The 27,810-nt window shown below is 42.2% G+C and overlaps 2 protein-coding genes across 17 annotated transcripts in view; one reads left to right on the plus strand and one right to left on the minus strand.

Moving 5' to 3' along the window:
* GRIP1 (glutamate receptor interacting protein 1) overlaps positions 1-6,796 on the plus strand; it is an 809,174-nt gene extending 802,378 nt beyond the window's left edge. For 15 of the 16 annotated variants that reach the window (XM_075344840.1, XM_075344833.1, XM_075344842.1 and 12 more), the window contains 3 exons: positions 1,775-2,008; positions 2,752-2,898; positions 5,277-6,795. In XM_075344840.1, coding sequence (XP_075200955.1) covers positions 1,775-2,008; positions 2,752-2,898; positions 5,277-5,513 — 618 coding nt within the window. In that variant the 3' untranslated portion in view covers positions 5,514-6,795. Of the gene's footprint in view, positions 1-1,774; positions 2,009-2,751; positions 2,899-5,276 lie in introns of all 16 variants that reach the window. The other variant, XM_075344832.1, reaches the window with a different exon arrangement.
* Positions 6,603-27,810, minus strand: part of HELB (DNA helicase B) — a 76,076-nt gene continuing 54,868 nt past the window's right edge. The window contains exons 10-14 of the mRNA XM_075344849.1: positions 24,160-24,249; positions 17,093-17,270; positions 14,107-14,241; positions 8,325-8,870; positions 6,603-7,865 (exon numbers count right to left, since the gene is read on the minus strand). Coding sequence (XP_075200964.1) covers positions 7,779-7,865; positions 8,325-8,870; positions 14,107-14,241; positions 17,093-17,270; positions 24,160-24,249 — 1,036 coding nt within the window. The 3' untranslated portion in view covers positions 6,603-7,778. The remainder of the gene's footprint in view (positions 7,866-8,324; positions 8,871-14,106; positions 14,242-17,092; positions 17,271-24,159; positions 24,250-27,810) is intronic.

A 27,810-nucleotide genomic window follows, 5' to 3' on the forward strand; every position in this document is an offset into this window, starting at 1 on the left:
GCACTGATTATTTGCAGTGTTGAAAATAAATTCACTGCCCACTTAAAGGGTTGGTCTGGCACCCAAAATGTGTTCTCTATCTATCCTTACACACTAACCACTTTTGTAATTAGCTTTATTATATAACACTGTACACTTGTCCCTCTATAGTTAATGCCTAAATGTGTTTTTTTTTCTTACTGTACTTCCTGTGACATTTTGTTTGAGAGCAGTCACAAACAAAGTTACAGGAGGCTGGGGCTGCACTCACTCCCTGCAGCATCTATCACCCTCATGGAACAAACATTACCAGGGGGGCATTATTGCATTTACTTACTACAGTCTTCAGAGGGGCAGAGATCGAAGCAGTGAGTGATACCAACACAGCACCCCAACATCTAGCACCGCGATCAAATGAATCATCATCAGGGGTGGTGCTAGTATTACTCACAGCTTCTATCATTGCTCCCTGATGACATGTTTCATGGAAGCTACGGCTACCGCAGCACACACCTTCCATAGCATTTATCATCATGGATGCAGGATGTCTTCAGAAGGGGTGGCAATGCAAGAAACTAGTAAGTAACTGTAGCGCCGCCCCCTGGCAACATCTTGTTCCATGAAGAGCCATAGACGCCTGTGACTACACTCACTCCCCACAGCATTTGTGATGTCCGCTTTGAGACCACTCTCAAACACATCATAGGATGTGCAGTAAAAAAACAAAACAGTTAGGGCTTAGCTCGATAGGGAGAAGTGTAGAATATTGTGCAATAAAGCAAATAACTAAAGTGGTTTGGGTGTAAGGATAGATACTTAGAATATACATATTAGACGCCGAACCCCTCCAATAATATCTGGGCATGATTTTACTTTTCCACTCCAGATAGTGGATCTTATCATAACAGTCCTATTATAAAAAAAAAAAAGTATATAATGGTGATGCCAATGCTCAGAGAAGTGTACTGTTTTTTGTTTTCTACACATTGCATCAACAGTATGTGCCCGTTTCCAAGAGGCTGCTGTGTGTGCTGGCTGATGGCATGTAAGAAAGTTGTGTTGTCTGCTCCTGCCTCCAGACTGATTCTGGGATCTTCTTACCTCTACTGCATCTCTTTTCAAGGGGACATGTATAAAGTGGAACAAAGTGCAGAAAAATATGAAATTTAAACATTGCTTAATATCTCATGTATTTAGTGTAAAATCAGAATTAATCATAACTAATGGTCACACCTTCATACTGAATCTGGCTACTGTATGACGGCTAGCAAGAAAATGGATTGTAGGCTGAGGACCATGACTATTAAGTGGTTTATGCACATCGCCATTTATACATGTCCCAGGAGTTATGTGAAGGACATCGGTCAGTCGTAAGCTGGTGGATCCTTCATTAGACGCATGCTTTACTGTTCCTTCTGAAAGAAGTATGATTTAGTTGTGGATTTATTGACAGGCTATGGTTCTTAGTGTGAGGTATGGTATAATGATACTGAGCACCAGACTCCTCATGGTGCAGAAGTTACAATATATATAAGATTTGCTTTAGCCCTTCACTAATGTTTAAGAAATACTTGAAGTCCTAAGTGACAAAGCTACGCTGCAAGGATTTTTATTCTGTATATTGCCTAGGGTTCTCTTCTATGAATAGGAAAGTAGCAGCCCTATCCTACAGTCTCCCGACCGGTCTATATCAACATGTTCTCTGTTCTAGTTTATCCAGTGCCATCCTTGGAGCTATGAACAGACAGTAGAATACAGAAAGTTATGACAGCTCTTGTTTCTGTTTATGCTAAAGGCAACCATCATGTCCGGTAGCACACTGAGTTTGAATCACGAAAACTCTCAACCCCGGGGGCAATTGAGTCGGCAAGCAAGTTTTCAAGAAAAGAGCTCGGTCAGATCACATTACAGCCAGAATACCCGCAGCAACACATTACCATCTGATGTGGGGAGAAAATCTGTGTCAATGAGAAAAATGAAACAAGAGATGAAAGAAATTATGTCGCCAACTCCTGTGGAGTTACACAAGGTCAGGAACGTGTTCCATGGTGTTCTGTGCTCGTGCCACAACATGACAGGCTGCTCTTCATTGTAAAGCTCCCTTAAAAAAAAAAAAAATATAGAAACATGATAATGTATTGTATTAGAGAAATCTTCCTCCTCCTGGACGGAGCTTTGATTCCCAATTCTAGGGTAAAATTTGTATTCAATTAAACCAATTTTCCCATTACGGAGATGGCACTTGTTGTTCATAAAAGTTCTATGGAGGGAGGAGAAGGTAGACATTCTGCTCCAAAAATGACAGTTACATTAGATTTAAAAAAAACAAAAACAAACCAAAAACCCAAAACAATAGTGCATGGGTGTTTTGTATTCAGAGAATAACCAAATGCAGTAGCAAACTGTATAGACTCTTATTAATACTGGTAAAAAAAAAGTTTATTTTACCATCTTCTATCCAGGAATCTATGTTGATGGTCTAGCATAGGGATCAGTGTGAGATTTGTGGGGTTCCAGTCCCTATCAATCTGAGCTAGGGAGTTTAGTCTGAGCTTAAGTTCAGAATCTGGCACAGTAGTATGTATGCCACTATGTCTAGTGCAACAATGAATTAGGATTGGTGCTGTTACTTGCATCATAGCTTTGTTGGTATGAACCATCTACTTATGAGAAATAAACTAGTGAAATTTGGTATGTATCTCACAACAGGATGACAAGTGCATTTGTTGGTTTCATATGATCATACTGACTTATCTTTCATCTCTTCTCCAGTTCTCTTTATTCAAGGACTCTGATAGAGATGACTTTGGATTTAGTGTAGCTGATGGTCTGCTCGAAAAAGGAGTGTATGTGAAGAACATTCGACCTAAGGGACCTGGAGATATAGGAGGACTTAAGCCATTTGATAGACTACTGCAGGTTTGTCATCTTCAAACAAGCTTATGTAAGCCTTTGCACATTATCACATAATGTGATGTGGACTATATAGCCACCTCTATAGTCAATTTAAATATCTATGACTGAATGACCATCAGCACAGGAGGACTGTTCACACCAATAACAGGCGCTTGTGCATCATGGCAGGGCAAATAATTTAAATACACCTTGTCACTTGCTGGTTTTCCATTTTTCTGGCTCTTATGAAGCCAGAATTGTCAATCATAGAAGAGGGAAGGGTGGAAATTGAGGGAAAACAAGCGGGTTGGAAGGTCAATTTAAATAATTCACTCCACTATGATCAACAAGCGCCTATAGTTGGGGTGAACATTCATCCTGTACTGAGTCTCTCTAAAAGGGATTGACTATTGTCTATGCTGTGAAAAGATAATGGGTTGTTAGGTGACTAATCCCTGGAGCCCCAATGATCTAGAGAACAGTGTGCTTGAATTCCCCATTTGAATAGCGCAATAGTTTCACAGTCAGTGACTGGAGCGGTGGTGAGTATTCTCTTCAGGGCTCTTCTCCATTGGCGTTTAAAAAAATCACAGCGATACTCTGCTCTAAATGTGAGTCGAGTATCCTGCGTGTGATCTGCGTACGGTGTGTGTTTTTTTTCCTCACATAGCATCCGTATGACATGTGAGCGTCATGCGAGTGCTATGTGAGTTTTTAGGTAAGCAGCGTCAGACTGGCTACGGGAGAAGTCTCCTGTAAAACCAGTCCTGGCCGCAGTTCCCTGCACTAAGCTCCAGAGCTGTAACCTGAGCGCCAGCGTTCTGCCTGATCTGTTTGCAGCTGTGCTGACCTGAACAGCAATCGCCGGGGAATCAATCACTCGGCGCTCGCTGTTCAGGCTGCACTCTGGAGCTCAGGGGACAGCTCCGGGGTTCAGGGCATGTAACCACGGCCAGGACTGGTTTTACAGGAGATTTCTCCGGTAGCCAGTCTGACACGGTATGCAAGTGTCAGAATCCGTGTGACATACGCATGCCACCCGGATTCTGACTTTTTTTTCACCCCCATAGGATTGCATCAAATCGCAGCATGCTGCGATTTCAAGGAGAGCCTGTGTAGAGTCTGGAAAAAACGGGGAAATGAAGACTGCAATCTTTCAAAGGGTTTCATATGATGCAATCTGTTTCTCCATGCGATGGAATTTGGAGAAAAAAAAACGCCAGTGGAGAAGAGCCCTCAAGTGGAGACTCCAGTGCTGTGTTGTCAGGATTAGTGGGAGTCCCTATGGATACGAAAAATGGGCTTGGCCCACCATAACTTATTTTCATATCAGACTATCTACTACACTTGCAAACTTCAAACGGACCCTGAAAACTCATCTGTTCAGAAATGCCTATAATCTACAATGACCTCACCGCCCCACCACCGTGCGGAGCTGCCGCCCCACCACCGTGCGGAGCTGCCGCCCCACCACCGTGCGGAGCTGCCGCCCCACCACCGTGCGGAGCTGCCGCCCCACCACCGTGCGGAGCTGCCGCCCCACCACCGTGCGGAGCTGCCGCCCCACCACCGTGCGGAGCTGCCGCCCCACCACCGTGCGGAGCTGCCGCCCCACCACCGTGCGGAGCTGCCGCCCCACCACCGTGCGGAGCTGCCGCCCAACCTACACCCCACCTACTGTCTCCTCCCCAAAATCCTTTAGGATGTAAGCCCGCAAGGGCAGGGCCCTCTTCCCCCTGTGCTAGTCTGTCTATTGTAACGTGTACATGTATTCTGTATGTAACCCCCTCATGTACAGCACCATGGAATCAATGGTGCTCTATAAATAAACAATAATAATAATAATAAATAATAATATTTCCTGCACTCAGATAATGTTTAGGTTACAAATGGGCAAACATCATAACCCACAAGGAGAATAGGAATAGATGACAGGATACGAAACAAGTAGGTCATCGAAGAACTTCATCACAGTGGAGCTAGCTGTGCTATTATTTCCGAATGGCTATGACTGTAGATACTCTTCACACAAACCCATGTATGTTTATATATTTTTAATGAGGTTTATATTTGTCTATGTAGCCAGGAGAGCAATATTTTAGATACTTTATTAAAAGTTATATTTTATAGGTCTTCGTTTGCTATGGCCTACTTTAATACCATTCTTGTGGACACAGTAGTAGTTTGTGTTCAATACAAAACAAAGGACACAGTGTCCGAAACTATGTATAATGTACTTATTGTGGATTTTTGTTTGGAATCTAAAATGAAGTGGTCCTGAAGCAGGTTTCTGAAGTGTTCCTGCTTTTAATGGCTGTGGAGCCTGGGCACCCTGTGATGGTAAGCTGGCGTCTTCTCATTTCTTGTAATATGACAATGTATTCTTTTTCCTTTCATCTTAGGTAAATCACGTCCGTACCAGAGACTTTGACTGCTGCTTAGTTGTTCCTTTAATAGCAGAATCTGGTAACAAACTCGATTTGGTAATAAGTAGAAATCCCATTGCTTCTAAGAAGGATGGCCCAGATGGCTCAAGTCTCCCTGCAGAAGAATGGACTGATCACACTGACAATTTCCCTCAGCCAACTAGTGGACGTCTAGCAGCTATGGATATAAGAGACTCAACAAGTACATTATAGCAAAAATAGTTCTATCTAGTCCACTGAATTGGTAGCAAAAAAATTATATATACACACTGGTGCTATATCCCTGTCATACGACCTGTGATGTTTAAGACATGTCACAGTGGGGCTTTACTGTTAAGCACAGGGGAGCGGAGACACTAGGTAAATGAAAGGTACGCCACGTGCCTATGTCTGAGTACCCCATTTGTACACATGCTACTATGATGAGACTCCTCTAAATAATAGTGCCATTCCAAGCTTAACCTTGAAGAAATATGGGACTTTTGTCATGTGCAATGTCCATGGACTAGAGGGGAACTCATATGTCATTTTAAGAAGACCCTCACTATGAATGAGCCTGTGCATATACTTACAGCTGCTAAGATTATAAGTGGGATTTTTTAAGCAAGTTTTAGACAATTTCTTCTCCGTTTGACCTGACTGTGGTATGTCTGATTCTCCTCCTTTGCAGACCTCTGGTACCAGTGCTCCCTGTACTATGTATGGTTTATCTAACCCTCTACCCAGTTCTTTCAGTAAGGTCTTCATTAGTTTGGTTTTTTTTTTGGGGAGGGGGACTGCTACTTAAAATCAAAATTAAAAAGCATCTGATAACGATTTTTAGATTTTCTTGGTGCCTGTGGTCATTTGTTACATATTTCCAGTCTTTGACCTTTCCGATTGGTGTCAGAGGCATCTACAGTGAAGACATTTAACCCCAGCTCTGGTGTTTGTATAGTATAAATAAGGTTTAGCATTGAGCCGTTTCCTCTGCCATCTTCACTGTTGTTTTAGAAGTGTACATGTGTTAAAGAGCTGTGCCAGTTGTCTATCCCTGGAAGCAATAACGTAGTTCCTATTTTGATTGGATACTCACCAGCAGCTCGGTTTGCGATACTTAGCAATGGCATCTGCTGAGCAGGAGAGGATCCAGGAAGCCGCAGTCTCGTGTGATTGAATCTTCGCAGTCTTTTTGGTACGGTTACACGGATAGCTTACTCTAACCTGTGCAAACATACGGTTTTAAAACACTGCCAGTCAAAATATGAAGAGCATTAATAAAGTAAAATGGAAGAAAGGAAAATCATTTATCATAAGTCAATTAAATATGTATTTTTATTTGTAACAAACAAGTATTAAACTGTAAAGTATTTTTGTACAAATTTAATACTTTAATAGCATGAAATTTATTGTCTTATGTATGGTTTTGGGAACTCAACCTGTTGAAAATTTGTATGGAACAATCATGCTGTAAAAACTGAATAAACAATGATATAAAAACCAATCCATGCTATGTTACTAGAAAGTGCAGACATTATTCTTAAGAATGGTCTCCTCCGCTCAGTCCCTTATCTAACATCAATAAAGCTATGCTGATGGTCATTGGACCCCGCCAATCAGAATGATAATATCACTACTTTTTAACATGAGAATATCCCTGTAACAACATAGTAACATATTCATTGGTTTAGGCTACATCACATTGGCAGCACTATCGCATACATTGAGAATGATCACTTCTGCTCAGACCCTTTTCATCTGAATAAGGTTATGCTGCAGATTATTGGAGGTATACAAACAATGGACCCCGCCAATTTGAACAACGTTGTTACTTTTTAACATGAGAATACTCCTTTAATAACACAACATTCACTGGCTTAGGCTACGTCACATTGGCGGCACTAAGTACATTAAGAGTGCATGTGTATTGCAGACATTACAAACACTGAACTCCGCATATATCGGGCATAAATTACAATATTGGCACTTGCAAGTCCTAGGTTTGATGCTTGCTGCCAGAGACTTTGAAAACACCATCTGTCAAAAGATGGCAATAGATTCTTCAGCTCCAAGTATTATACATAGGCAAAGAAAGGCGAACATGAAACAGAAAAATGGATGCATTCAGCCAACTGTTGCTAGTTCAGAAATTTCTGCTTTGATTTAGTAAAACACCAGACATTACATATGAATATTTCCAGTCTATGATTACATATCTTGACACATTAGGGCTACAATATGAATAGTTGGCCAAAGAACAACATCAATGGATTCATCAACGCCAACATTTCTTCTTTCCAGGCTATTTTTGCATAATTAAGAGCGAATTTGTCATTTTCTATAAAAATCTATTAAAACAAACCTCAGTGCAAATATATAAAGAAGTTGAGGACTATAGAAGACTTTCCTCTAAGGGTGGCAAAAGTGCCATAAGACAAGTCTACTTGCTGAGTTTTTAACCTCTGGCTACTAGCCGGGATCCTTGGATGTTTTTCAGATTTAGGGGTTGAATAACTTCTTGTGACAAGGACTCTGGAGACTCAGGAGCTGAAATCTTTGACTGTTCGGAGATTCTTCTGTCGAGTTCTGCAGATAAAATAAACATTCTTATTTAATAGATGAATTCATCTGTTCTATATTTAATGCATTACCTTTCAATCTACTATATTATACCATCGCAGTGTCTGAACTGGAGATTAGCAGATTGATGCTTCATTATTAAACATGCTTAGTGGAGGGGTTTGTAGAAGTATGTTTTTTTACATTACAATTTAGTGGAATGTCTTACTGTTTGCTTACTGCAGAAATAATCTATATTGGTGGTATTAGGCATCTCAATCTTGAACAATTAAAAGATGACTCTTGCAAGTTAATTCCAAGTTGAGAAATTAAACACTAAACTAATAAGGATCCAAGTTCTGACTTCTACTTCTGTACATAATCTGTGTTTTAGATTCTGTTAGATCTTCTACCATTATTATACACATTATTTCAATCACTGACTATACAAAACAAATAACCAGTAAGAATCCATGAGCATATTACCGTCTTGTTGATGGCTTTAATCTTTTTTGGAGTCTCTGATTCATCCACAGGCCCTCCTGTCCTCTTCTGAGACGGAGACTCCTCCAGTCCATAGTCTTCTTTGTGGTTAGGTGGTGTACGCATTATGGGGTCTGCATGTTCTAGCTTTTCATCTGCACCCAAAGTATGGGAGACTGCTATTGGGGTTGTAGGTATAGGGGGGCAAGAAAAGCGTGGTGGTGATTTAAGCTGTGTGTAGGGTAGTGGATGTACCATCTGTATGAGTGTGGCTTCTGGCTCTTCTGTTGCCCGACTGCTTTCCAGTTGTGCAGAAGACATGGCTTTTGGCTGCACAAAGGATTTGCTCTTAGGCAGTTTATCTGTCAGACGCTGCTTTAAACTCGTCTTTCTATCACGGGCCTTCCTGGCAATTGCTTTGTGGAGCTGATTTTTCCTTGCTATTATATAAACGCGCTTGCAGCCTCTTGTTACAGCAGTGTATACATGTTTCCAATTCTGCCAGCCAGTATTGCCAAGAACGTATATTACTGTATCCTCTTCTGAGCCCTAAATCAAAGAATAAAGGACAAATATTTTTGGCAATCTGGTTTTGTGCTATATAATTATACAATAGTTTTTTGTATATATGCTACTTCTTGAAAAATTGCAGGTGCTAGAGGTGGGGAGACAAAAGGCGCAATAGGGTCTTACCCGATATAACGTGAAATGATAAGAAGGGAATAGGTACACTCACCTAATGGGGTTGTGCCAGTAAGAACTCCTTAAATCGCATGTGAGTGTCCGCGTGGTTTAAGCAGCGGCCCCGTAAATGGTGATAGAAGAATATAATAAATTAATAAAAGAGAAACCGGGTATATGCCGCGCTTAAAAACCACTGATGCAGGATTAATGAAGAATTTTTTTTATTTCAGCATTCCAACGCGTTTCAGAGACAAGGACCGTCTCCTTCCTGAGGAAGGAGACGGTCCTTGTCTCTGAATCGTGTTGGAATGCTGAAATAAAAAGAAATTACTTCTTGAAAAATGTAACTCAAAAGGAAACAGGGGTGGGGAGAAAGCTCATCATTTGTACCACAAGTACGCGGACATGGCTGGCTACCACAAGTTAAATAGAAAAAGGAAAGGTCCAGCACCAAAATTTTCCAAATAAAAGTCTGTCTTTATTAAGAAATCACATCTAATATATAAAGCTGTGTGTGTGTGTCCGGGATTGGCATCTGCACCGTCGCAGCTACAGCCACAAGATTTTGCACACTCACACGTCTGGACCCCGAGAGCGTCATAGGCTATGTTTTGAGGGGAAATTTTAACCCCGCGCTTTACAGTTATTCGCCAAAAAAGCTGCCTCCATTAAAGCGAATGGAGCTGGGAGCCACAGTGCAGCCAGAACTTCAGAAGAATGCACAACCACGCCCTTATATGGAATGTTGGCGTGTCACAATACAGACAGGGAAAGAGACAGACACAGGGAAACAGACAGAAAGGGAAAGAGACAGACAAAGACAGGGAAAGTGACAGAGATAGACAGGGCAAGAGACAGAAAGAGATAGAGAGAGAGAGACAGATATATACAGGAGGGGGAGACAGACAGAGAATGGGAGAGAGACAGTTACTATCCCGGGCGTTAATACATTCTATTTATACATTCTATCCCGGGAATGTTAATACATTCTATTTTGTTAACAACAGTTATTAACCCGGGCGAAGCCAGGTAGTACAGCTAGTACATGATAAAATCAAATATATCCCATGATGTGGACCGAATAAGTCCCCTGCCTTACTCGTTTCGGAGATTACTCCTTACCCATAGGCATACACTGATAAATTAAAACAAATCCATATATAAAACCAACCTAGTACAAAACACACATGAATGAATGTGATAATCAATTAACAACATTTCAAACATTAATCCTTTTGGAGAAACATTCCACTACCTAATTCTATAAAGTCGCACTATTTGTATACCTAAAAAGCTTTTTAATGATCAGAATAACAAATTCAACAGATTAAATACAAATTTATTTTCCCCAAGAATGAGACAGATCACATAATATGCAACCACAAACATTTCTTCTGCCTGCATACCACGTTTTTATATACATATATAATTTCGTAATGAAATAAAATTATTTCAGTCTGTCACCCCCTCTCTTAATTTATAATATGGATATATCCCCCTACTATACTCAATAGGAATTATTCCTCAATAACATGTTCATTTGAAACTTAGAATTAAAAAAAAAAAATCCCATATGTATGAATTATGCACAAAATGCATGAGGTTATCCAAATCCTATTTTATATATAAATGTTATCTAAATATATCCACAAACTGTGATCATAAAATAACGCACAGCGTTTCAATAAATAAGAAAAAATGTGCCTTCAGGCATACCGATCAAGGTTGCTAATGCACCAGTTTTAATTTAAGGCAACTGTACTTGCAAGTAACTTTTTCAGATTAGGCATGTGTATACATGAGGAAAAACACAATTTGTGGCCATTATCTGCTTCACCCACCCCCCGACTATTTTCCGTTTTTAATATTTTCCCCCCCTTTAAACTAGCCATAACTTTTTTATTTTTCTGTCAATATAGCCATATAAGGACTTGTTTTTTACGGGACGAGTTGTTCTTTGGAATGACACAATTTAATCTGCCCCATATTATACTGGAAAAAATTCCACGTGCTGTGAAATTGCAAAAAAAAAAAAAAAAAAAAAAAAATGCAATTTTTTTTGTTCTTTATATTTAGCATTTTCATTATATGGTAAACCTGACCTGGCAGTATGATACCTCCCGTCAGTATGAGTTTGTAGATACCAAACATATATAGTTTTACTTTTATCCAAGTGGTGGAAAAAAAATTAAAATAAATTGCGCTTTGGGTGTCATTTTCTGAGACCCATAGCGTTCTCATTTTTCAGTACCTGGGGCTCAGTGATGGCTTACTTTTTGTGTCTTAAGATAACATTTTTAATTACACAATTTTTAGGTAGATGCAACGTTTTTGTTCCATATTTTTAAAAACTTTTTTTTTACATTTTTGATTGATTTTACTAATCCTCTTAAGGGACTTTATGCCTGCACTGTCCAATCTCTTCTGCTGATCAGACCGATCTTTCACTATTTCTCTGATCAGCACTCTGCCAGCATTTACATTGTGAGTCGTAACAGTGACGGATCATCGGCTAACCTCCGGATGTCATGACAACCCATTGGCGTCCTGTAATCATGTCACGGGGCCACCGATGGCGGTGGAGAGCAGTGCGATCCTCGCAGCAGCACGTTAGATTGCGCTGTCAACCTGGTAGCTGCATATGTCTGTCGGGTTAGATCAGCAGATCGGTGCGGGGAATAATGTGGGTTTCGCGCGCGAGCCCACATTAAAGGGACAAACACTGCCAAGGATGTGTATATACACCCTTGGTTGTGAAGGGGTTAAATGAAATATCCTGAATTTTTCACAAGTTGTACCCCCTGCAGGCGCTTTCTCAATAAAAGCACACAGGAATGGTTTCCTGCTCCTCATTCCTCAGGACACAGAGAGGCGATAGAAGAATGGAGGAGAATTTACAGCAGTACCGAACTTTAGATGTGAATTTTTCTGGCTATGGGGAGAAATAAGACTTGGTAGAAAGCTCAGCACAAGCTTTCTGTGTCTCCTGGTTGTTTACAAACTCTGCTCCTCATTCCTCTTTACACTTCTATTATACAATGGAGAGGGGATGTGTGACCTATTTTCTCACTGTACTGGAAGAGTCCATTTTGTTTTGCGCAAGACCGATGTGAGCTGTTTTTTTTCCCCCCTTCAGACTGCTTGGTGGCTTAAGGAGCCAGGGGGAGAAGAAGAAGTGTCTCTTAAGTAGAGAGAGCAGAATTCTCTGAGATATATTACAAAGTTTCTAGGAATTTATTTTGCTACCTATTATGCCAAAAGGTTGTTGAAAGTAGGGTTTGTTATCTATTTAGAAGTTCACAAATGGGAACATAGTTATTATTTGTCTAGAATAGTCAGTCTGCCATATTTCAACTATAGTGGTTTACAGTACCCAAGGACTCCAATCTAAAAGCTCACAAGCTCACATTGATTTTGTCACTAGTCTCCTTTTGTGGTAGTACAAGTAGCAGCTATGCTTGGACTTAGGTGCAGATGTTCATGCAACAAACCACAACGTAGAGTGCAACACGTGAACATTATCAACATCCCATTCACATGTAACATATTCTGGCCCAGATATAGCTGTATGTTTTTATTTAGAAACACTCCTTTAAACCTCAGTGGTAAATGAGATTTGGGGTTCACTCACATCTGTGTATAAATGCACGGAGTGCAATGCGATTGCTATTGGTGCGAATGCAATCCGATTTTCTATGTGGCAGTGCTGATCAAAGTTTTTCGTCAGGTTCCAGCATATAGTCTCATCGAGACCAATGTAAGTCAATGGTGTGAGAAAAAACAGAGGTCATATAGGCCATCTGTGAGCAGTCAGATTTCAGAGATACATTACAATTTTGTAGCACCGAATACTGTAAATGATTGTGGCATAAAAGTTTCTGAGAAAAAAAACCATATTGCATACGGATGTCTTACGGATGCTGGTCAAGAAAAAAATAAATGAATAAAAATCACACACTCACATGACCTATGGAATACCAAACGGATTTCACTTCCTCCACTTTTCTGGATGAAAATTGAAGCGATTATTTTATACACAGATGTGAGTGAACCCTTAATCTTACCACATCATAAAAGCTATTGCCAATCATTGATTTTAGACAGCATGTGTAATTATGCCAGTCTGGAATCATGTTGCACAAGTGTGAAAATTAAAATGTTGCTTTAGAAAAGAAAAAAAAAGTTATTTAATGGCTAAAACAAAGTGAAATAAACGTTATAAAAGAAAGCAAATCCCTAAAATAGTTATTTTAGCAGATATAATGACAGCTACCTTAAAAAAGGCATTAGAATGGCCAAATACTGGGTTTAAAATGAACCTGTCAGGTCCAATATGCACCCAGAATCACGAGCAGTTCTGGGTGCATATTGCTAATCCCTGCCTAACCGCCCCTGTATACTAGCATAGAAAGATCTCTAGAAAAAGTATTTCTAAAGATCTTTTATCACATGCTAATGAGGCCAGCGATTAGTTGCATGGGCATAACTTTCCTTGGCTAGTCAGTCCCCTGTGAGTGTGATAACTTGCTAATGAATGTGCAGCATCAGACGCATGGTCGATCTCACCGCTCTCTGCTGACATAGCACATGACACTGGATTTCGGCTCAGTGTGCATGATCAGAAGTCCCTGAATTCCAGTCATGCATACAATGAAGCCGAGTGTATGCGTCCCGGCTTCAAACTGGTGTAGTGCACATGACCGGAAGTACAAGGACAATGTGATCATGTGCACTGATCCGAAAACCAGCGGCGGCAGCAGAAGTGAGCTTGACCATGCCTCTGACGCTGCGAAATTATTAGTATGTTAGCACGCATGCTAACATGCTAATGGGGCCGACTAGCCAAGGGAACTAACGCCCTTGTGACTAGTCCCTGGCCTCATTATCACATTACAAAGGATCTTTAGAAACATTCTAAAGATCTCTTTATTTATGCTATTAGATACAGGGACAGTTAGGCAGGGATTAACAAATATACACCCAGAACTGCTTGTGGGTCTGGGTGCATATTGCACCTGACAGGTTCACTTTAACGAGAGCACTTCATGCAATTACACTACTATGGCCTAATACCAGATGCTCTCCTCTCAGGAGTCTTTACCTGAAAAGTGTGGATAGTCCGAGCCCAAGCATGCTGCAAACCACTGCGATTTCGAAGTGATTTATAATTTAGGATGTACGTTCTATCTTCTCCATCAGATAAGGTTAATTCTCGAATCTTATCTTTCTCCACATCCTAGAACAGAAAAAGATTGTGACCATTTTCAACTACTAATTCTGTCCACATGACTTAATGCTGAATAAGTTGGACAACAGAAGAGTAGGAAGCTGCACTCATACTGATGCCACAGCCATTATCCAACGCACCGCTTAAATCGACATTAGTGATGAGTGGACTCGCAGATAACTGGGACCAGCGGGTCCGTATTATCTGGTTTTTAAAATCCGGTTCGGATTCCGATCCCTATATAAGTATATGGGGACCAGAATTCGGTGATTAAAAATGTTAGTAGAAGGGATAGGAGCGAGCGAAGTTTACTTACCAAGTATCTGTCATGGCGGTACACTGTTTCCAGGCCTTCATTCACTTCCATATCCGATAATTAACCCTCATTGAATATTCACTGCTTTCCCTGCCCACCGGCGCCTGTAATGGGTTGCAGTCAGGCGCACGCCCACCCTGAGTGTCAGCTGACTGCTTCAATAACAGGTGCTGTGTGAGTCTCTTGTACAGTAAAAAAAATAAATAAATTGGCATAGGGTCCCCCATAATAATACCCTGCACAGATAAAGCATACAGCTACAACCGTATGTTCATCTGTGCATCAAAATAAGAGGAACTCTATGCGGCTTTTTTTATTATTTAAATAAATAATTTTAAAAAACAGACATGCGGTCTCCCACAATTTTGATACCAGCTAAGTCAAACCCTAACAGCTGGGGGCAGGTATTCTCAAACTGGGGAGGCCTATTGTTATTAGGCCGGGCACAAGCCTAAAAATAGCAGCCTGTTGATGCCCGGATTGTTGCATCCATGAAATGCGACAAGCCCAGCGCTTTACCCGGCTCTTCCCGATTGCCCTAGTATGGTGGCATCGGCGTAACAGCAACACACAGCTGCCACTAAGCCCTAGATTAGTAACTGGGAGAGTCTATGAGACCTCCTCATCACCAATCTAATTTAAAGTAATGAAACACAGAAAAAAAATCATTTTGAATAAAAAAAATATCATTATATTATATATTGATATATATATTATTATTTATGTATATAAATAAATGTAACAAAAAAAAAACCCTCTTTCACCACTTTAACACCCCAAAACACCAATGCAGGTCCGATGTAATAAGCCGTATCAGCGGTGACGTCACTCCTTCTGCTATGACCGCAACTAAGCTGTGTGACACCACCGCTGAGCGCTACAGTGCAGTGCATCTCTCCCTGCAGTTACAGCATGCAGACATGTAACATGATCGCGTGCTATGAGTCAGATGGAGCAGAGCTGCATTGCCGTGGGACCTTGTGTGGAGTACATCGGACCTGCAGGGGTGTTTTGGGGGGTGGTGAAAGAAGGTTTTGACCACTGCTATTACCCAGACTGCCACCGCACCAGGGCAATCCAGAAGAGCTGGGTAAAGCGCTGGACTGTCATATCTAATGGATACAACAATCCCAGATGCCATTTTTAAGCTGGGGAGGTGGTTCAATCAGCATTGACCTCCCCAGCATGAGAATACCAGCACCCAGCTGTCATGCTTTCTCTTGGCTGGGTATCAAAATGGGGAGGAGGGGGGGAACCGCAGGTGGCTTTATTAAAATTATTTAAAAAAAAGACGCATGCAATTCCTCTTATTTTGATACACGGCTAAGATAAGTGCATGGCTGGGGGCTGCAGCCTGTAGCCATATGCTTCCTGTGCTGGGTATCATATTTACCTACACCAAATATTTTCTTTATTTACCTTTATACCACAATACTGTCCCACAGACAGCGCTCGTGATTGGCTGCAGTCAGACGAGCCCCCAGCCTGTGTGACAGCATTTCACTGCAACCATTCACAGACGCCTGCCGGTGGGCAAGGAAAGCAGTGCATATGGATGAGCCTAATAAGCAGCCCATGCGGTTAAGGAGAGGCTGCGGGAGCAGTGTACAGCTGCAATGGAGCCCTTGCTTCATTCTTATTTTCTTTTTTTTTTTTTAATTTCTAAAATGCCAGATCTGGATCAAACACCCACAATTCCGGGCCCAGCCCCCGGCTACCTTTGAAACCTTTTTGGAGTCCGGTACCGCCCATCACTAATCAACACCACTGTTTTCTTTCCAACTGCACCTACAAGCTCAATATGAGCCAGCTGGAACATGCAGACCCCATAAAGCGTACACTATTTAACCACAAACAAGACTGGGCTGGAGGAGTCTTATGGGAAAAAAAGCCTTTTCTTATAAGCAAAAAGATCCAAGCTGGCTATGTTTTGCCAAAACCTACATCCAAGTTTGATAAAAGCATGTGTGGGAAAATGTGTTAGTCTGATGAGACCATGATTGAACTTTCGGAAAAAGTTCTGAAAGGACATTTTAATTTGGGTGTGCAGACCTTTTATATCCACTGTGTGCATGTTCTAACTATCGGGTCTAAGGGGAAAACTTTTCTCCTTGCGGAGAATGACAAACCAGTCTGGTTGCCAGTGAGGGGTCTTATAGCTGCAATGCTCCTCTGAGAAATATTCAAATTGTCTCTTCAGGGAGGAAGAAGACGAACTTTAGTGCCACCTATTGGAAGTAGCAATCATAAAAGTCAAAGGTGGCCCTTTAACAAGCCTTTTCATATGACTTAGGATTTATGCCAGATCAGAGCCTCAATTTGCAGACATGGTGTTTCGGGGTGATTGCTCCTAGTCAGTGCAAAGTATGAGATCTTATCTGGCTGTATGAGAAGCTATAGTGAGGACCCCAAATATGCTGTAAAACCAGGCTAGGGCTTATTTTGGAGGATAGGTATTTTGGGGAAACACGGTACACACACCTAATTACACATATACACACACACACACACACACACATAAAATGAGTGTAATATATTACTTACATCTACTACAAAAAATATTTCTCCATTACAGAGTCTGTCATCTTCTATCTCCTTCTTTGCTTGGTCTTTTACATCAGGTTCACGAGTACCATGGGGTAATCCTGTTTCATCCAAGTGAGGGTGACTGACTGTGACTACTCCATCTGAACAGGCATTGTTTGATTCTTTACCACAATTCCTGAACATTTGTGAAAGGGAAAATTTAGTCAAAATTAATTCTCATATGCCACCGATATATGTAGGAGAAGATCACAGTAAGAAAGTCTGATCTCAGACCAGCAATAATTTCCAAAATGGATGGTCTAATGAACCACGGTCAGTGCTGGCAATAATCTGAAAACATCTTTGCTTAGAACACAAGGTACAGTAAATCTCCAAGCAGGAGCAAAGGAGTTTCACCGATCTATAGAGCGCTTTCCAAGAAATTAGTGGTGAGTAGTGATGGGCGAACGTGCTTGCCACTGCTAGTTACTCGATCGAGTATTGGGTTGGTCTGATGTGACTCGAGTACTGGGTATAATGAAAGTCAATGGGAAACTCTAGTACAGTGGAACCTTGGTTAACGAGAACAATCCGTTCTGAGAGTGTGCTTGTTAACCAAGTTGCTCGTCTAGCCAAGCAAGATTTCCCATAGGAAATCATTGCAACGCAGACAATTCGTTCCACAATTTGTTAAATGTCCCATCCTGGTCCCCTATTGTGCCATTACACAGATAAAAAGGGCTAATACAAGTGTGTTATATGTATTTAACATTGAAAGTACAGTGGGACCTCGGTTTAAGAGTAGCTTGGTGTGCGGGTATTTCGCTATACGAGCAAAGCTTGCTGTAAATTTGTAACTCTGTTTACAAGCAAGCTTTGCTATAAGAGAAAATACTCACTGCACAGACTTCTAGTTCCGTACTTGCACCATGCTCTGACCCGCTGTTGCAGTCCGCACAAACACTCATGCACACACACATATTATGCTCACCTTACCTTCCGTTCCATCGCCGGCCTCCTGGATCTTGCAGTTCACCGGTACAGGATGTGTATCGGGTTACAATCGCGACGAAGGAGAAACTTCCACTGCCAGAGCGCCGACGTCACAGCCGCATGAGCCGCTTGCCTATGATTGGTCAGTGCGCTGGCTTTGAGTAGCGGCTGAAAGTGTAAGTTCCTGCATTGTCGGGATGGTTACCTACAAGAAGCATGAGGCTGGCGATGGAACGGAAGGTAAGGTGAGCATAATGTGTGTGAGCGTGCATGTTTGTTTGTGCGGACTGCAAGAGCGGGTTAGAGCGCTGTGGATGTACGGAACCGGACGTGTGTGCGGTATTTTGCACGTATGGCAAAGCTTGCTCGTAAACTGAGTTACAAATTTACAGCAAGCTTTGCTCGTTACTCGCTAACTGGGTTACTCGTTAACCGAGGTTCCACTGTATTTTCAAACTCAGAAGCTCGATTGAGTAAGGCTGCTTTCACACTTTCGTTGTTTTGCATCAGTCACAATCCGTCGCCTTGAGGAAATACGGTATCCTGCAAAATATTTTGCAGGATTCCATTTTTTCCCCATAGACATGTATTAATGACGGATTGCGACAAATGGCCCTGCGTTGCATCCGCTATAAGACTGATCAGTCATGGAGTGACTTACAGCCGGGCGGAAGCAACGCAGAATGTAACGGTTTTTTGTAGCGTCAAAAAAAAAACAAAACGCAGTGCGCAGGATTCAGTCGGCGTCAGTCGTTGGTTATAATGGAAGTCTATGGGCGCCTGAATCCGTCCAATCCGTCAAATGTCGGATTCTGGGGACAGTTCCCTTCTTTAGCAACAGAGCATGCTCAGATGTGTAAATTCCTTTCTGGTTAGAAATCCCTCTCTCTCTCTCTGTCGGTCTGTCTCTGTCGATGTCGGTTGGTCTCCCTCTCACTGCCTCTCTCATACTCACCGATCACCAGCGCAGCGGTGCGATGCACAGCTGTCACAAAGCTCCGGTGGCATCTCCTGCTTTTGAAAATGCCGGCCGCTCATTATTCCATCTCGTATTCACCGCTTTCCCCTTCCACCGGCGCCTATGATTGGTTGCAGTGAGACAGCTGTCACTTAGTGTGGGGGCTCGTCTGACTGCAACCACTCACAGCCACCGGTAGGCGGGCTATATCTTGCTGCAGTTAAATTAAAAAAACAAACAAAAAAAAAAAAAACAGCGTGCGCGCCGCCCCCCCCATTTTGATACCAGCCAAGATAAAGCTACACGACTGAGGGCTGGTATTCTCAGGATAGGGAGCCCCACGTTTTGGGGAGTCCCCCAGCCTAAAAATATCAGCCAGCAGCCGTCCGGAAATGCCGCATCCACTAGATGCGACAGTCCCGGGACTCTACCCAGCTCATCCAGATTACCCTGGTGCTGTGGCAATCTGGGTAATAAGGAGTTAATGGCAGCCCATAGCTGCCACTAAGTCCTAGCTTAGTGATGGAAGATGTTTATGAGACACCCCCCCCATCACTAAACTGTAGTGAAAGTAAATAAATACAAAACAGCAAAAAATCCTTTATTTGAAATAAAAGACAAAAAAACACCCTTTCACCACTTTATTAATCCTCAAATAGACGTCCAGGTCCGACGTAATCCACACGGGGTCCCACAACGCTTTCAGCTCCGCTACATCGGAAGCTGACAGGAGCATCCGTAGAGCACCGCCGCTCGCTGAGAGCTCCACGCAGCAACTGAAGTGAGTAGCACTGTCAGCGGTGACATCATTCACGTTACCCACCGCGGCTACACCTGGATTCTCTTTGCCAGGTACAAACTGCTACAACAGATCCGTTTTTTAATGCATCCGTCCCATCAGTTGTACCACAATCTCCAACGAATCCGTCACATAAGTTACAAAACGGATTGTGACTGATGCAAAACAACAGAAATGTGATCGTAGCCTATCAAGCTGTGGCGAGCAGACTCGACCATTACTAGTGGTGATCTAAGATGGCAATCATCACCAATGTAATCTTCTCTCGTATTTATAAACACTAAATTATTTTAGCTAGATTTCAAATGTAAAAAGTACATTTATGTTATTTTATTGTATTTCTGGGGTGCCTTTTCAGCTATTTTACATACATGACAAAATAGCACAGTTTAATACCATTTTTGTTTCCAACATTCCCCAAAATACAAAAATACATTTATGAGAGAATTAAAATATCAGTGAGAAAACGGAACTACTCTGGATTTAAGGTTCCTAACCCTACTCATATACTCACCAGCCACCGATTTCACCTTTTTTCGGTGTAGCTCCAGTTTTGTGACATTACCTTGTGCCTATAACTTTTGACTGGCTGGAAGTCAGAAGCTCCATTTTGCTTTCAAAGCTTGTAATGTAAGAAACACAAGATAATCTTGCTTGGTTTAATCTGGATTGAGTAAGATTCTATAAATTTATGAGAGCCAGAACAAGGCCCTCATATATATTGCATTGAAGAGATCTCCGACACGCTCCATGAAACACTGGAGAGATTCAGCAGGTCACTGGAGAAGACTGGGGGAAGTATTGGCGATAAAGGGTGAAGACACTGGAGTGTGAGTATATGGAGTTAGGTGAGGGACTTTACATTAAAAGCATCACTCAAGCGGTGGGAGAAAAAAAAAAAAAAAGACAGCAAAAAAGGCAAAACTGTAAACTAGCCTTGCAAAGAGAAAAGTGAAGAGCTGCTCTACTGGGGTGCACTGTCCACCTAGTAAAAATAGTCTCTTAATAATTGTAGGCGTGATTCCTTTATTAGAAGATTCCAAAAACACAACCGGTTTTCGGTTCCGTAACGGATCCTTCTTTATGTGAGTGCTCCATTCCGTGGCAGATAGTTTGTTTTAAGAATTTCCTAATAAAGAAATCACGCCTACAATCTCTAAGGGTCTACTTTTCCTCGGCGGACAGAACACCCCTGCAGACCAACTCTTCACTTATCCTAACCGTCATGGAGAAATGAGCAGGAAGTTTTCAGTCTGCAAAGAGGTGAGTGTATATACACCATGTTCCAAATTATTATGCACATGATATTTTTCTCTGATTTTCCTAAATGGTCGGTGCAAATGACAGTCAGTCTAATAAAAGTCATCACCCGTTAGAGTATACATCTAATTTTATTGAAGAAACTTCTCAATGATAACAGTATAATCTTCAATTTTTTTAAACAAACAAACCTCAAAATGCACTGTTCCAAATTATTAGGCACAGTAGAGGTTCTAAACATTTTATATGTTTTAAAGAACTGAAAATGCTCATTTATGGAATTTGCAGCATTAGGAGGTCATATTCACTGAAATAAAAAGGATGTTTTGGATTTAAATAGCTAACAGGCCAAGTTATATGTTAACATAGGAGCCCTTCTTTGAGATCACCTTCACAATTCTTGCATCCATTGAACTTGTAAGTTTTTGGAGAGTTTCTGCTTGAATTTCTTTCCATGATGTCAGAATAGCCTCCCAGAGCTGCTGTTTTGATGTGAACTGCATCCCACCCTCATAGATCTTTTGCTTGATGATACTCCAAAGGTTCTCTATAGGGTTGAGGTCAGATGAAGGTGGTGGCCACACCATGAGTTTATCTCCTTTTATGCCCATAGCAGAAAATGACACATAGGTATTCTTTGCAGCATGAGATGGTGCATTGTCATGCATGAAGATGATTTTGCTCCTGAAAGCACATTTCTGCTTTTTGTACCATGGAAGAAATTTGTCAGTCAGAAACTCTATATACTTTGCAGAGGTCATTTTCACACCTTCAGGAACCCTAAAGGGGCGTACCAGATGTCTCCCCATGATTCCGGCCCAAAACATGACTCCTCCACCTCTTTGCTGACGTCACAACCTTGTTGGGACACGGTGGCCATCCACCACTCCATCCATCTGGCCCATCCAGGGTTGCTCGACACTCAGCAGTAAACAAGACTGTTTGAAAATTAGTCTTCAGGTATGTCTGGGTCTACTGCAACTACCGTGTTTTTCCAAAAATAAGACACTGTTTTATATTTTTTTTTGCCCCCCAAAAAAGCACTAGGGCTTATTTTTGGAGGAGGTCTTATTCTTGGAGAAACACGGTTGGGGGTAAGTTTACCCCCCAAAAAAGCAGACCCCCCCACTTCCCAGGAGACTCATACTCACCAGACCAGGACATCTGCGTGGTTCCAAGGTCCTCCTGTGATCTCCGGTCTGTGCTGCACCCCATCCTCCACTGCTGCTAGCTGACATACTGACACATACAGCAGATCGCAGGCACACACAGCAGATCACACACACACACACACACACACACACACACACACACACACACACACACACACACGCAGCAGATCACACACACAGCAGACCACACACAGCCGATCACAGATACACACAGCCTATCGCAGACATATCACATCACATCCAGCACTTACGGCAGCAGGGGATGAGAGCAAGTCACGTGTCCGGCCGCAGGTCCTGTTCGTTGCGCTCCACTGCACTGCCTCTCTGGATTCTCCCGGCGAGAAGAGATCGGTGTCTCTGGATGAGGTGAGTGTATCTGCGATCCGATGTGTGTGCGATCCGATGTGTGTGTGTGTGTGTGTGTGTGTGTGTGTGTGTGTGTGTGTGATTTGATGTTTGCGTGTGATCCGATGTTTGTGTCTGCGATCTACTTATGTGTGTGATCTGACTGTGTGTGTGAGATCTGATTGTGTGTGTGTGTGTGAGCTGATGTGTGTGGGTGTGCGATCACTGCAGGTCCTGCCGCTCAGTGTCGGGTGAGTGTAATTACCGGGTGCCGCTGTGTATAATGAAGTGTCCTGCAGTATCTGTATCTTTTTTAGCTGCACGGACACTTCATTATTGATCCGCGACTAGGGCTTATTTTCGGGGGAGGGCTTATATTTAAGCCTTTTTCCGAAAATGCTGAAAATCCCTGCTAGGGCTTATTTTTGGGGGAGGTCTTATTTTTGGAAAAACACGGTATTTCTGCTTGTGAGAACTGGTTAGGGGTGGTCGAATAGTAGGTTTATGCACCACATCTAGCCTTTGAAGGATCCTACACCTTGAGGTTCGAGGGACTCCAGAGGCACCAGCAGCTTCAAATATCTGTTTGCTGGTTTGTAATGGCTTTTTAGCAGCCGCTGTCTTAATCCGATGAACTTGCCTGGCAGAAACCTTCCTCATTGTGCCTCTATCAGCACGAACACTTATGTGCTCTGAATCAGCCACAAATCTCTTCACAGTACGATGATCACGCTCACGTTTTCGTGAAATATTTAATGTTTTCATCCCCTGTCCAAGGCATTGCATTATTTGATGCTTTTCGGCAGCAGAGAGATCCTTTTTCTTTCCCATGTTACTTGAAAACTGTGGCCTGATTAATATTGTGGAGCATCCAGTTTTCCTTTTATTAGGCTCACCTAGCAAACTAATAATCACAGGTATCTAAGATTGAGTTCAGTGATTCATAGAACCCTGAGGCACAATACCATCAATGAGTTTCATTTAAAAAAAAAAAAATAATAATTAATTGCTATGACACTTGAATCCAATTTGCATAATAATTTGGAACACAGTGTATACTACACACTCACCACTACTTCCATCACCATCCTCAACTAGCGCCACCATAACTTCCTAACTGCGTATATGAGAAAAGGTATACAACTTTCTGGAGGGAAAAACATCATTCACATGTTTTCATGTCAAAAGATTTTTCTGGTGTAACTAATAAGTATGTTTAACTGAGCAAAAAGCTAATAAAACAAAATATATCTTCCTTTTATTTCCTCTGGTAGTTACAGTTGTCCCCTTTCAGAAAACTTTTGGATACAAGCAGCAGTAATTGAAAAACAAATCAAACTGACTATTAGTTACCCTTCTCAGGTCCAGCCACTGCCTTGGTCTCTGGATGCATGGATCACGTCTTGTCGGCCAAACACTAAGCTCAGCTATGCCCATGTAGATGGCACAGTTCATGGCTGGACCCTAATGCTTGGTTGGTTTCATTTTTTTTTATAACTACCACAGCTTAAACCCAAAACGTTTCCTAAAAAAGTAGCAAAAGTAAAATGGCACCTACCTTGGTCTGGAGACGAGATCCTTGACATAGGCGTTTTTAGTGCAGCAAACCTTATCACCACATCGAAATTCAAATCGGGACTTCTGATTCCTACCAAACATAATCTGTGTCATCACTCATATGTCTCAGTATGACGAACAACAGTATATACGCCAACAAACTTTACATCAGAAGGGCACAGCTTGCCCTGACCAAGGCATAATGGGGAAAAGGTCTCCTGAATATTTCCCTAAGGCTCTGTGGCACATGAGGCTATATGACAGATATACATGAAGTCGTATTGTAACCCTTCTGCCTCCGATTTATTATAAAGCCATTCCATTTATTATTCTCCACATTACCCTTTTAGAATCTATAAGAAAATAATATTTCAGGGTATATCATATGCTGTATGTAGAGGGCTTTCCTCCCCAACAGGAATTGCTTCTAGGAGAGAATGTCTCCTAACAAGTGGCACCCGGTGGCTGGGCAGTGATGTGCCTCTTAATGTAACGATTGGTGTAGTGGCCATTGGTGTTAGATTCTTTACGCACTCAGGGATGATAAAAGTAATACAGGGGTACAAACAAAACCGTCACATTTAGGTAACCTAAGCAAGCATTGTTGACCTTAGGGAGATCAACATATCCACTGCGGAGACACCATCACGTGTTTCTCAACGCAGTGATTCTAGAGCATTGCCCCCTGGGAAGTATGCAAATAAGAAAGCCGCGGAGACACCATCACATGTTTCTCAACGCTGGCAGGAAACTAGCCAGGTCTTTCACCGGGAAGGAACAACCACGGGAAGGGCAGTCTCCAGTCAAGAAGACCACCTATACCAAACATGGTATCCATCCACAGACAGCCGTTTCGGGGTATTTGCCCCTCATCAGTGTGGAGTAGGAATCTGGCTAGTGGGGGCAATGCCTAGTAAAAGACTACTTAAGCAAGCATTGTTGACCTTAGGGAGATCAACATATCCACTGCGGAGACACCATCACTTGTTTCTCAACGCAGTGATTCTAGAGCATTGCCCCCTGGGAAGTATGCAAATAAGAAAGCCGCGGAGACACCATCACATGTTTCTCAACGCTGGCAGGAAACTAGCCAGGTCTTTCACCGGGAAGGAACAACCACGGGAAGGGCAGTCTCCAGTCAAGAAGACCACCTATACCAAACATGGTATCCATCCACAGACAGCCGTTTCGGGGTATTTGCCCCTCATCAGTGTGGAGTAGGAATCTGGCTAGTGGGGGCAATGCCTAGTAAAAGACTACTTAAGCAAGCATTGTTGACCTTAGGGAGATCAACATATCCACTGCGGAGACACCATCACGTGTTTCTCAACGCAGTGATTCTAGAGCATTGCCCCCTGGGAAGTATGTTTTAGCCGTTTCGGGGTATTTGCCCCTCATCAGTGGGGAGTTTAGGTAACCAGCTAGAATCTCTCAGGGGCCAAAAGAGCCTTGTGGTTTCAACAATCTAACACGAGGAACTAATTCAGATTGTATAATAGACAGCAATAACTGGGCCAATACATGGCATGCCCAATGGGCACACCCCACAGCAGCTTAGCAGACACTTCAGTGCTGGACACAGATCAATACACGGTCACCAGTTTCTGACACCAATACACAATAGTAGCTTATCTTCCAATATGTATCTTTCTGTAGCATTCTCCTATTAAGTTACCGTATAGAAGTCTTTGGCACACATTCACTAGAGTGACGCATGCCACAACCAAGCGACAGTTATCAGATTGTCGCTGGTGTGGCTACTCCTTACGTATTTGCACTATTCCCAAGCCATGGTCTCAGCCACTCAGTGCATTAACTCATTAGGAGCAAAGGTTGCAGTGTGTCCTTAAACAGTATCCTTCGCACCCATTAAGTACTGCCAGTGGTCCTTACATGAGCATTAGTGACCAGCTCCAATAAATTTGTCATTTACTTGCATTTTCCGTGAAGCATTCCACTCTACTTTCTTCCATAGCCATCGCATCACCCACATACATAATGGCAATCATAAGCATCACTATACATAAATCACACTGCTTGCCTAACTGTAATAGCATGTCACTGGCTGTAAGCAGCAAGCAAAACTTAATATACTAAATAGAATTAGATAAAATAATAATCTTTATTTTTATAGCGCCAACATATTCCGCAGCGCTCGACAATTCAGAAATATTTGTATAATATGGCAACTAAGGTAACAAGGTGGCATCATCAGGTTCAATGGTATCTCACAGTAACCAGTAAAGGATGTTTCAGGCCTACACAGCTCAGAATTAGTGATGGGCGATGCCGGATTCCAGGCCCGGACTTGTCAGGAAACTCCAAGTAATGATCCGGATCCAGCAACTTGGAAAATAAATAAAAAGTAAAGGAAAAAAAGAAAATGAGAATAAAGCAAGTGCACTATACTTAGAGTCTCCCTCGCAGCTGTAACTGCATCCAGGCCTGCTCATTATCGCTCATCCATATGCACTGCTTTCCACGCTCACCGGCAGTCTCAATGTCTGATTGGTTGCAGTCAGACAACGCCCCCAGCCTGTGTGGTTCTTTCCACTTTCACTTTTTTATTTTTATATAGCACTTTTATCTCACAGTAGCTGCATCGTTTTTTTATGCCATCTTTGCCCTTTTATTTGCAGCTTTTTTTGTCCTGTTCCTCTGGACCTCTATCTTTGCCATGTCTGCCTGAATACGTCGCTCAATTATGAATTAAAGAAGGCCTCCTTTGCTACAGCCTGGATGGAGCACTGGACTATGCGGCCCTGATTATCTCCACTCAGGAGTTATTATTATTGTGTTTTTTAGGCCCTTTATCATGCACCCCGGTTTTACTGTTGTATAGGGAGTTTCCGTTTCTATGTATCAGCAGGCGATGTGTGCGCATGCGTGGCCCGCTCTTTCTCCCTGGCATGCTTAGTGGTGTCTGTGGGGTGGGGTTGCGCTCGTGTGGGGGCGTTAACTGATGTTTTGGTGCATCCCCTCTCGAGCGCTCCACCTGACGCCGCTCGCAGTGGCTGGCGAGTCTGATGCGGTCTGCGCATGCGCCGAGTGAAACATCACTGATTGGCTAAACTCACCCATGTGGTACTTCACAGGGTGTATACATATGGTCCTGGAACAGAGGAGTCGTTACCCCTCCTTTGGTCTGATGAAGCGTCTACTACCAAACACGTGAAACGCGCGTTACCATTTGTATGGGGGGACTTCTGGTCTTATAGTCCTGCACTTGGCACTTTATTGTTATGCTGGTGATTTTTCTTCACATTTGCACAGCATCGGTATATAACTTTTATTGTATATCGCTTTACCTAGATGTCTGTTGTCCATTAACCCTTGTGCCACCAGCTATCATTAAGGGTGGTCACATGGTTTATGACTTTTCTTATATGAACTAACAATTGTTATTAAATTGCCATGTGATTCCCACCACTCTGTTTACTGTGCCATCTGCAACCTCTGTCTTTTGCACTTTATATTACGTTTATGTGCTCTATTAAAATTTCGCATGTCAAAATAAATTTGGTATATACCTTGCATTTCAACCACTTTTGTTCTCCTGTTTCTGTGTAACAGCATGCCTGACTGCAACCAATCACAGTCCCCGCAGGACTATCGTGGTGTAAAAGTAAAAAAAAAAAAATATTGGAGTAGG

The sequence above is a fragment of the Anomaloglossus baeobatrachus genome, chromosome 4, assembly GCF_048569485.1.
Source record: "Anomaloglossus baeobatrachus isolate aAnoBae1 chromosome 4, aAnoBae1.hap1, whole genome shotgun sequence".
Classification (NCBI taxonomy): domain Eukaryota; kingdom Metazoa; phylum Chordata; class Amphibia; order Anura; family Aromobatidae; genus Anomaloglossus; species Anomaloglossus baeobatrachus.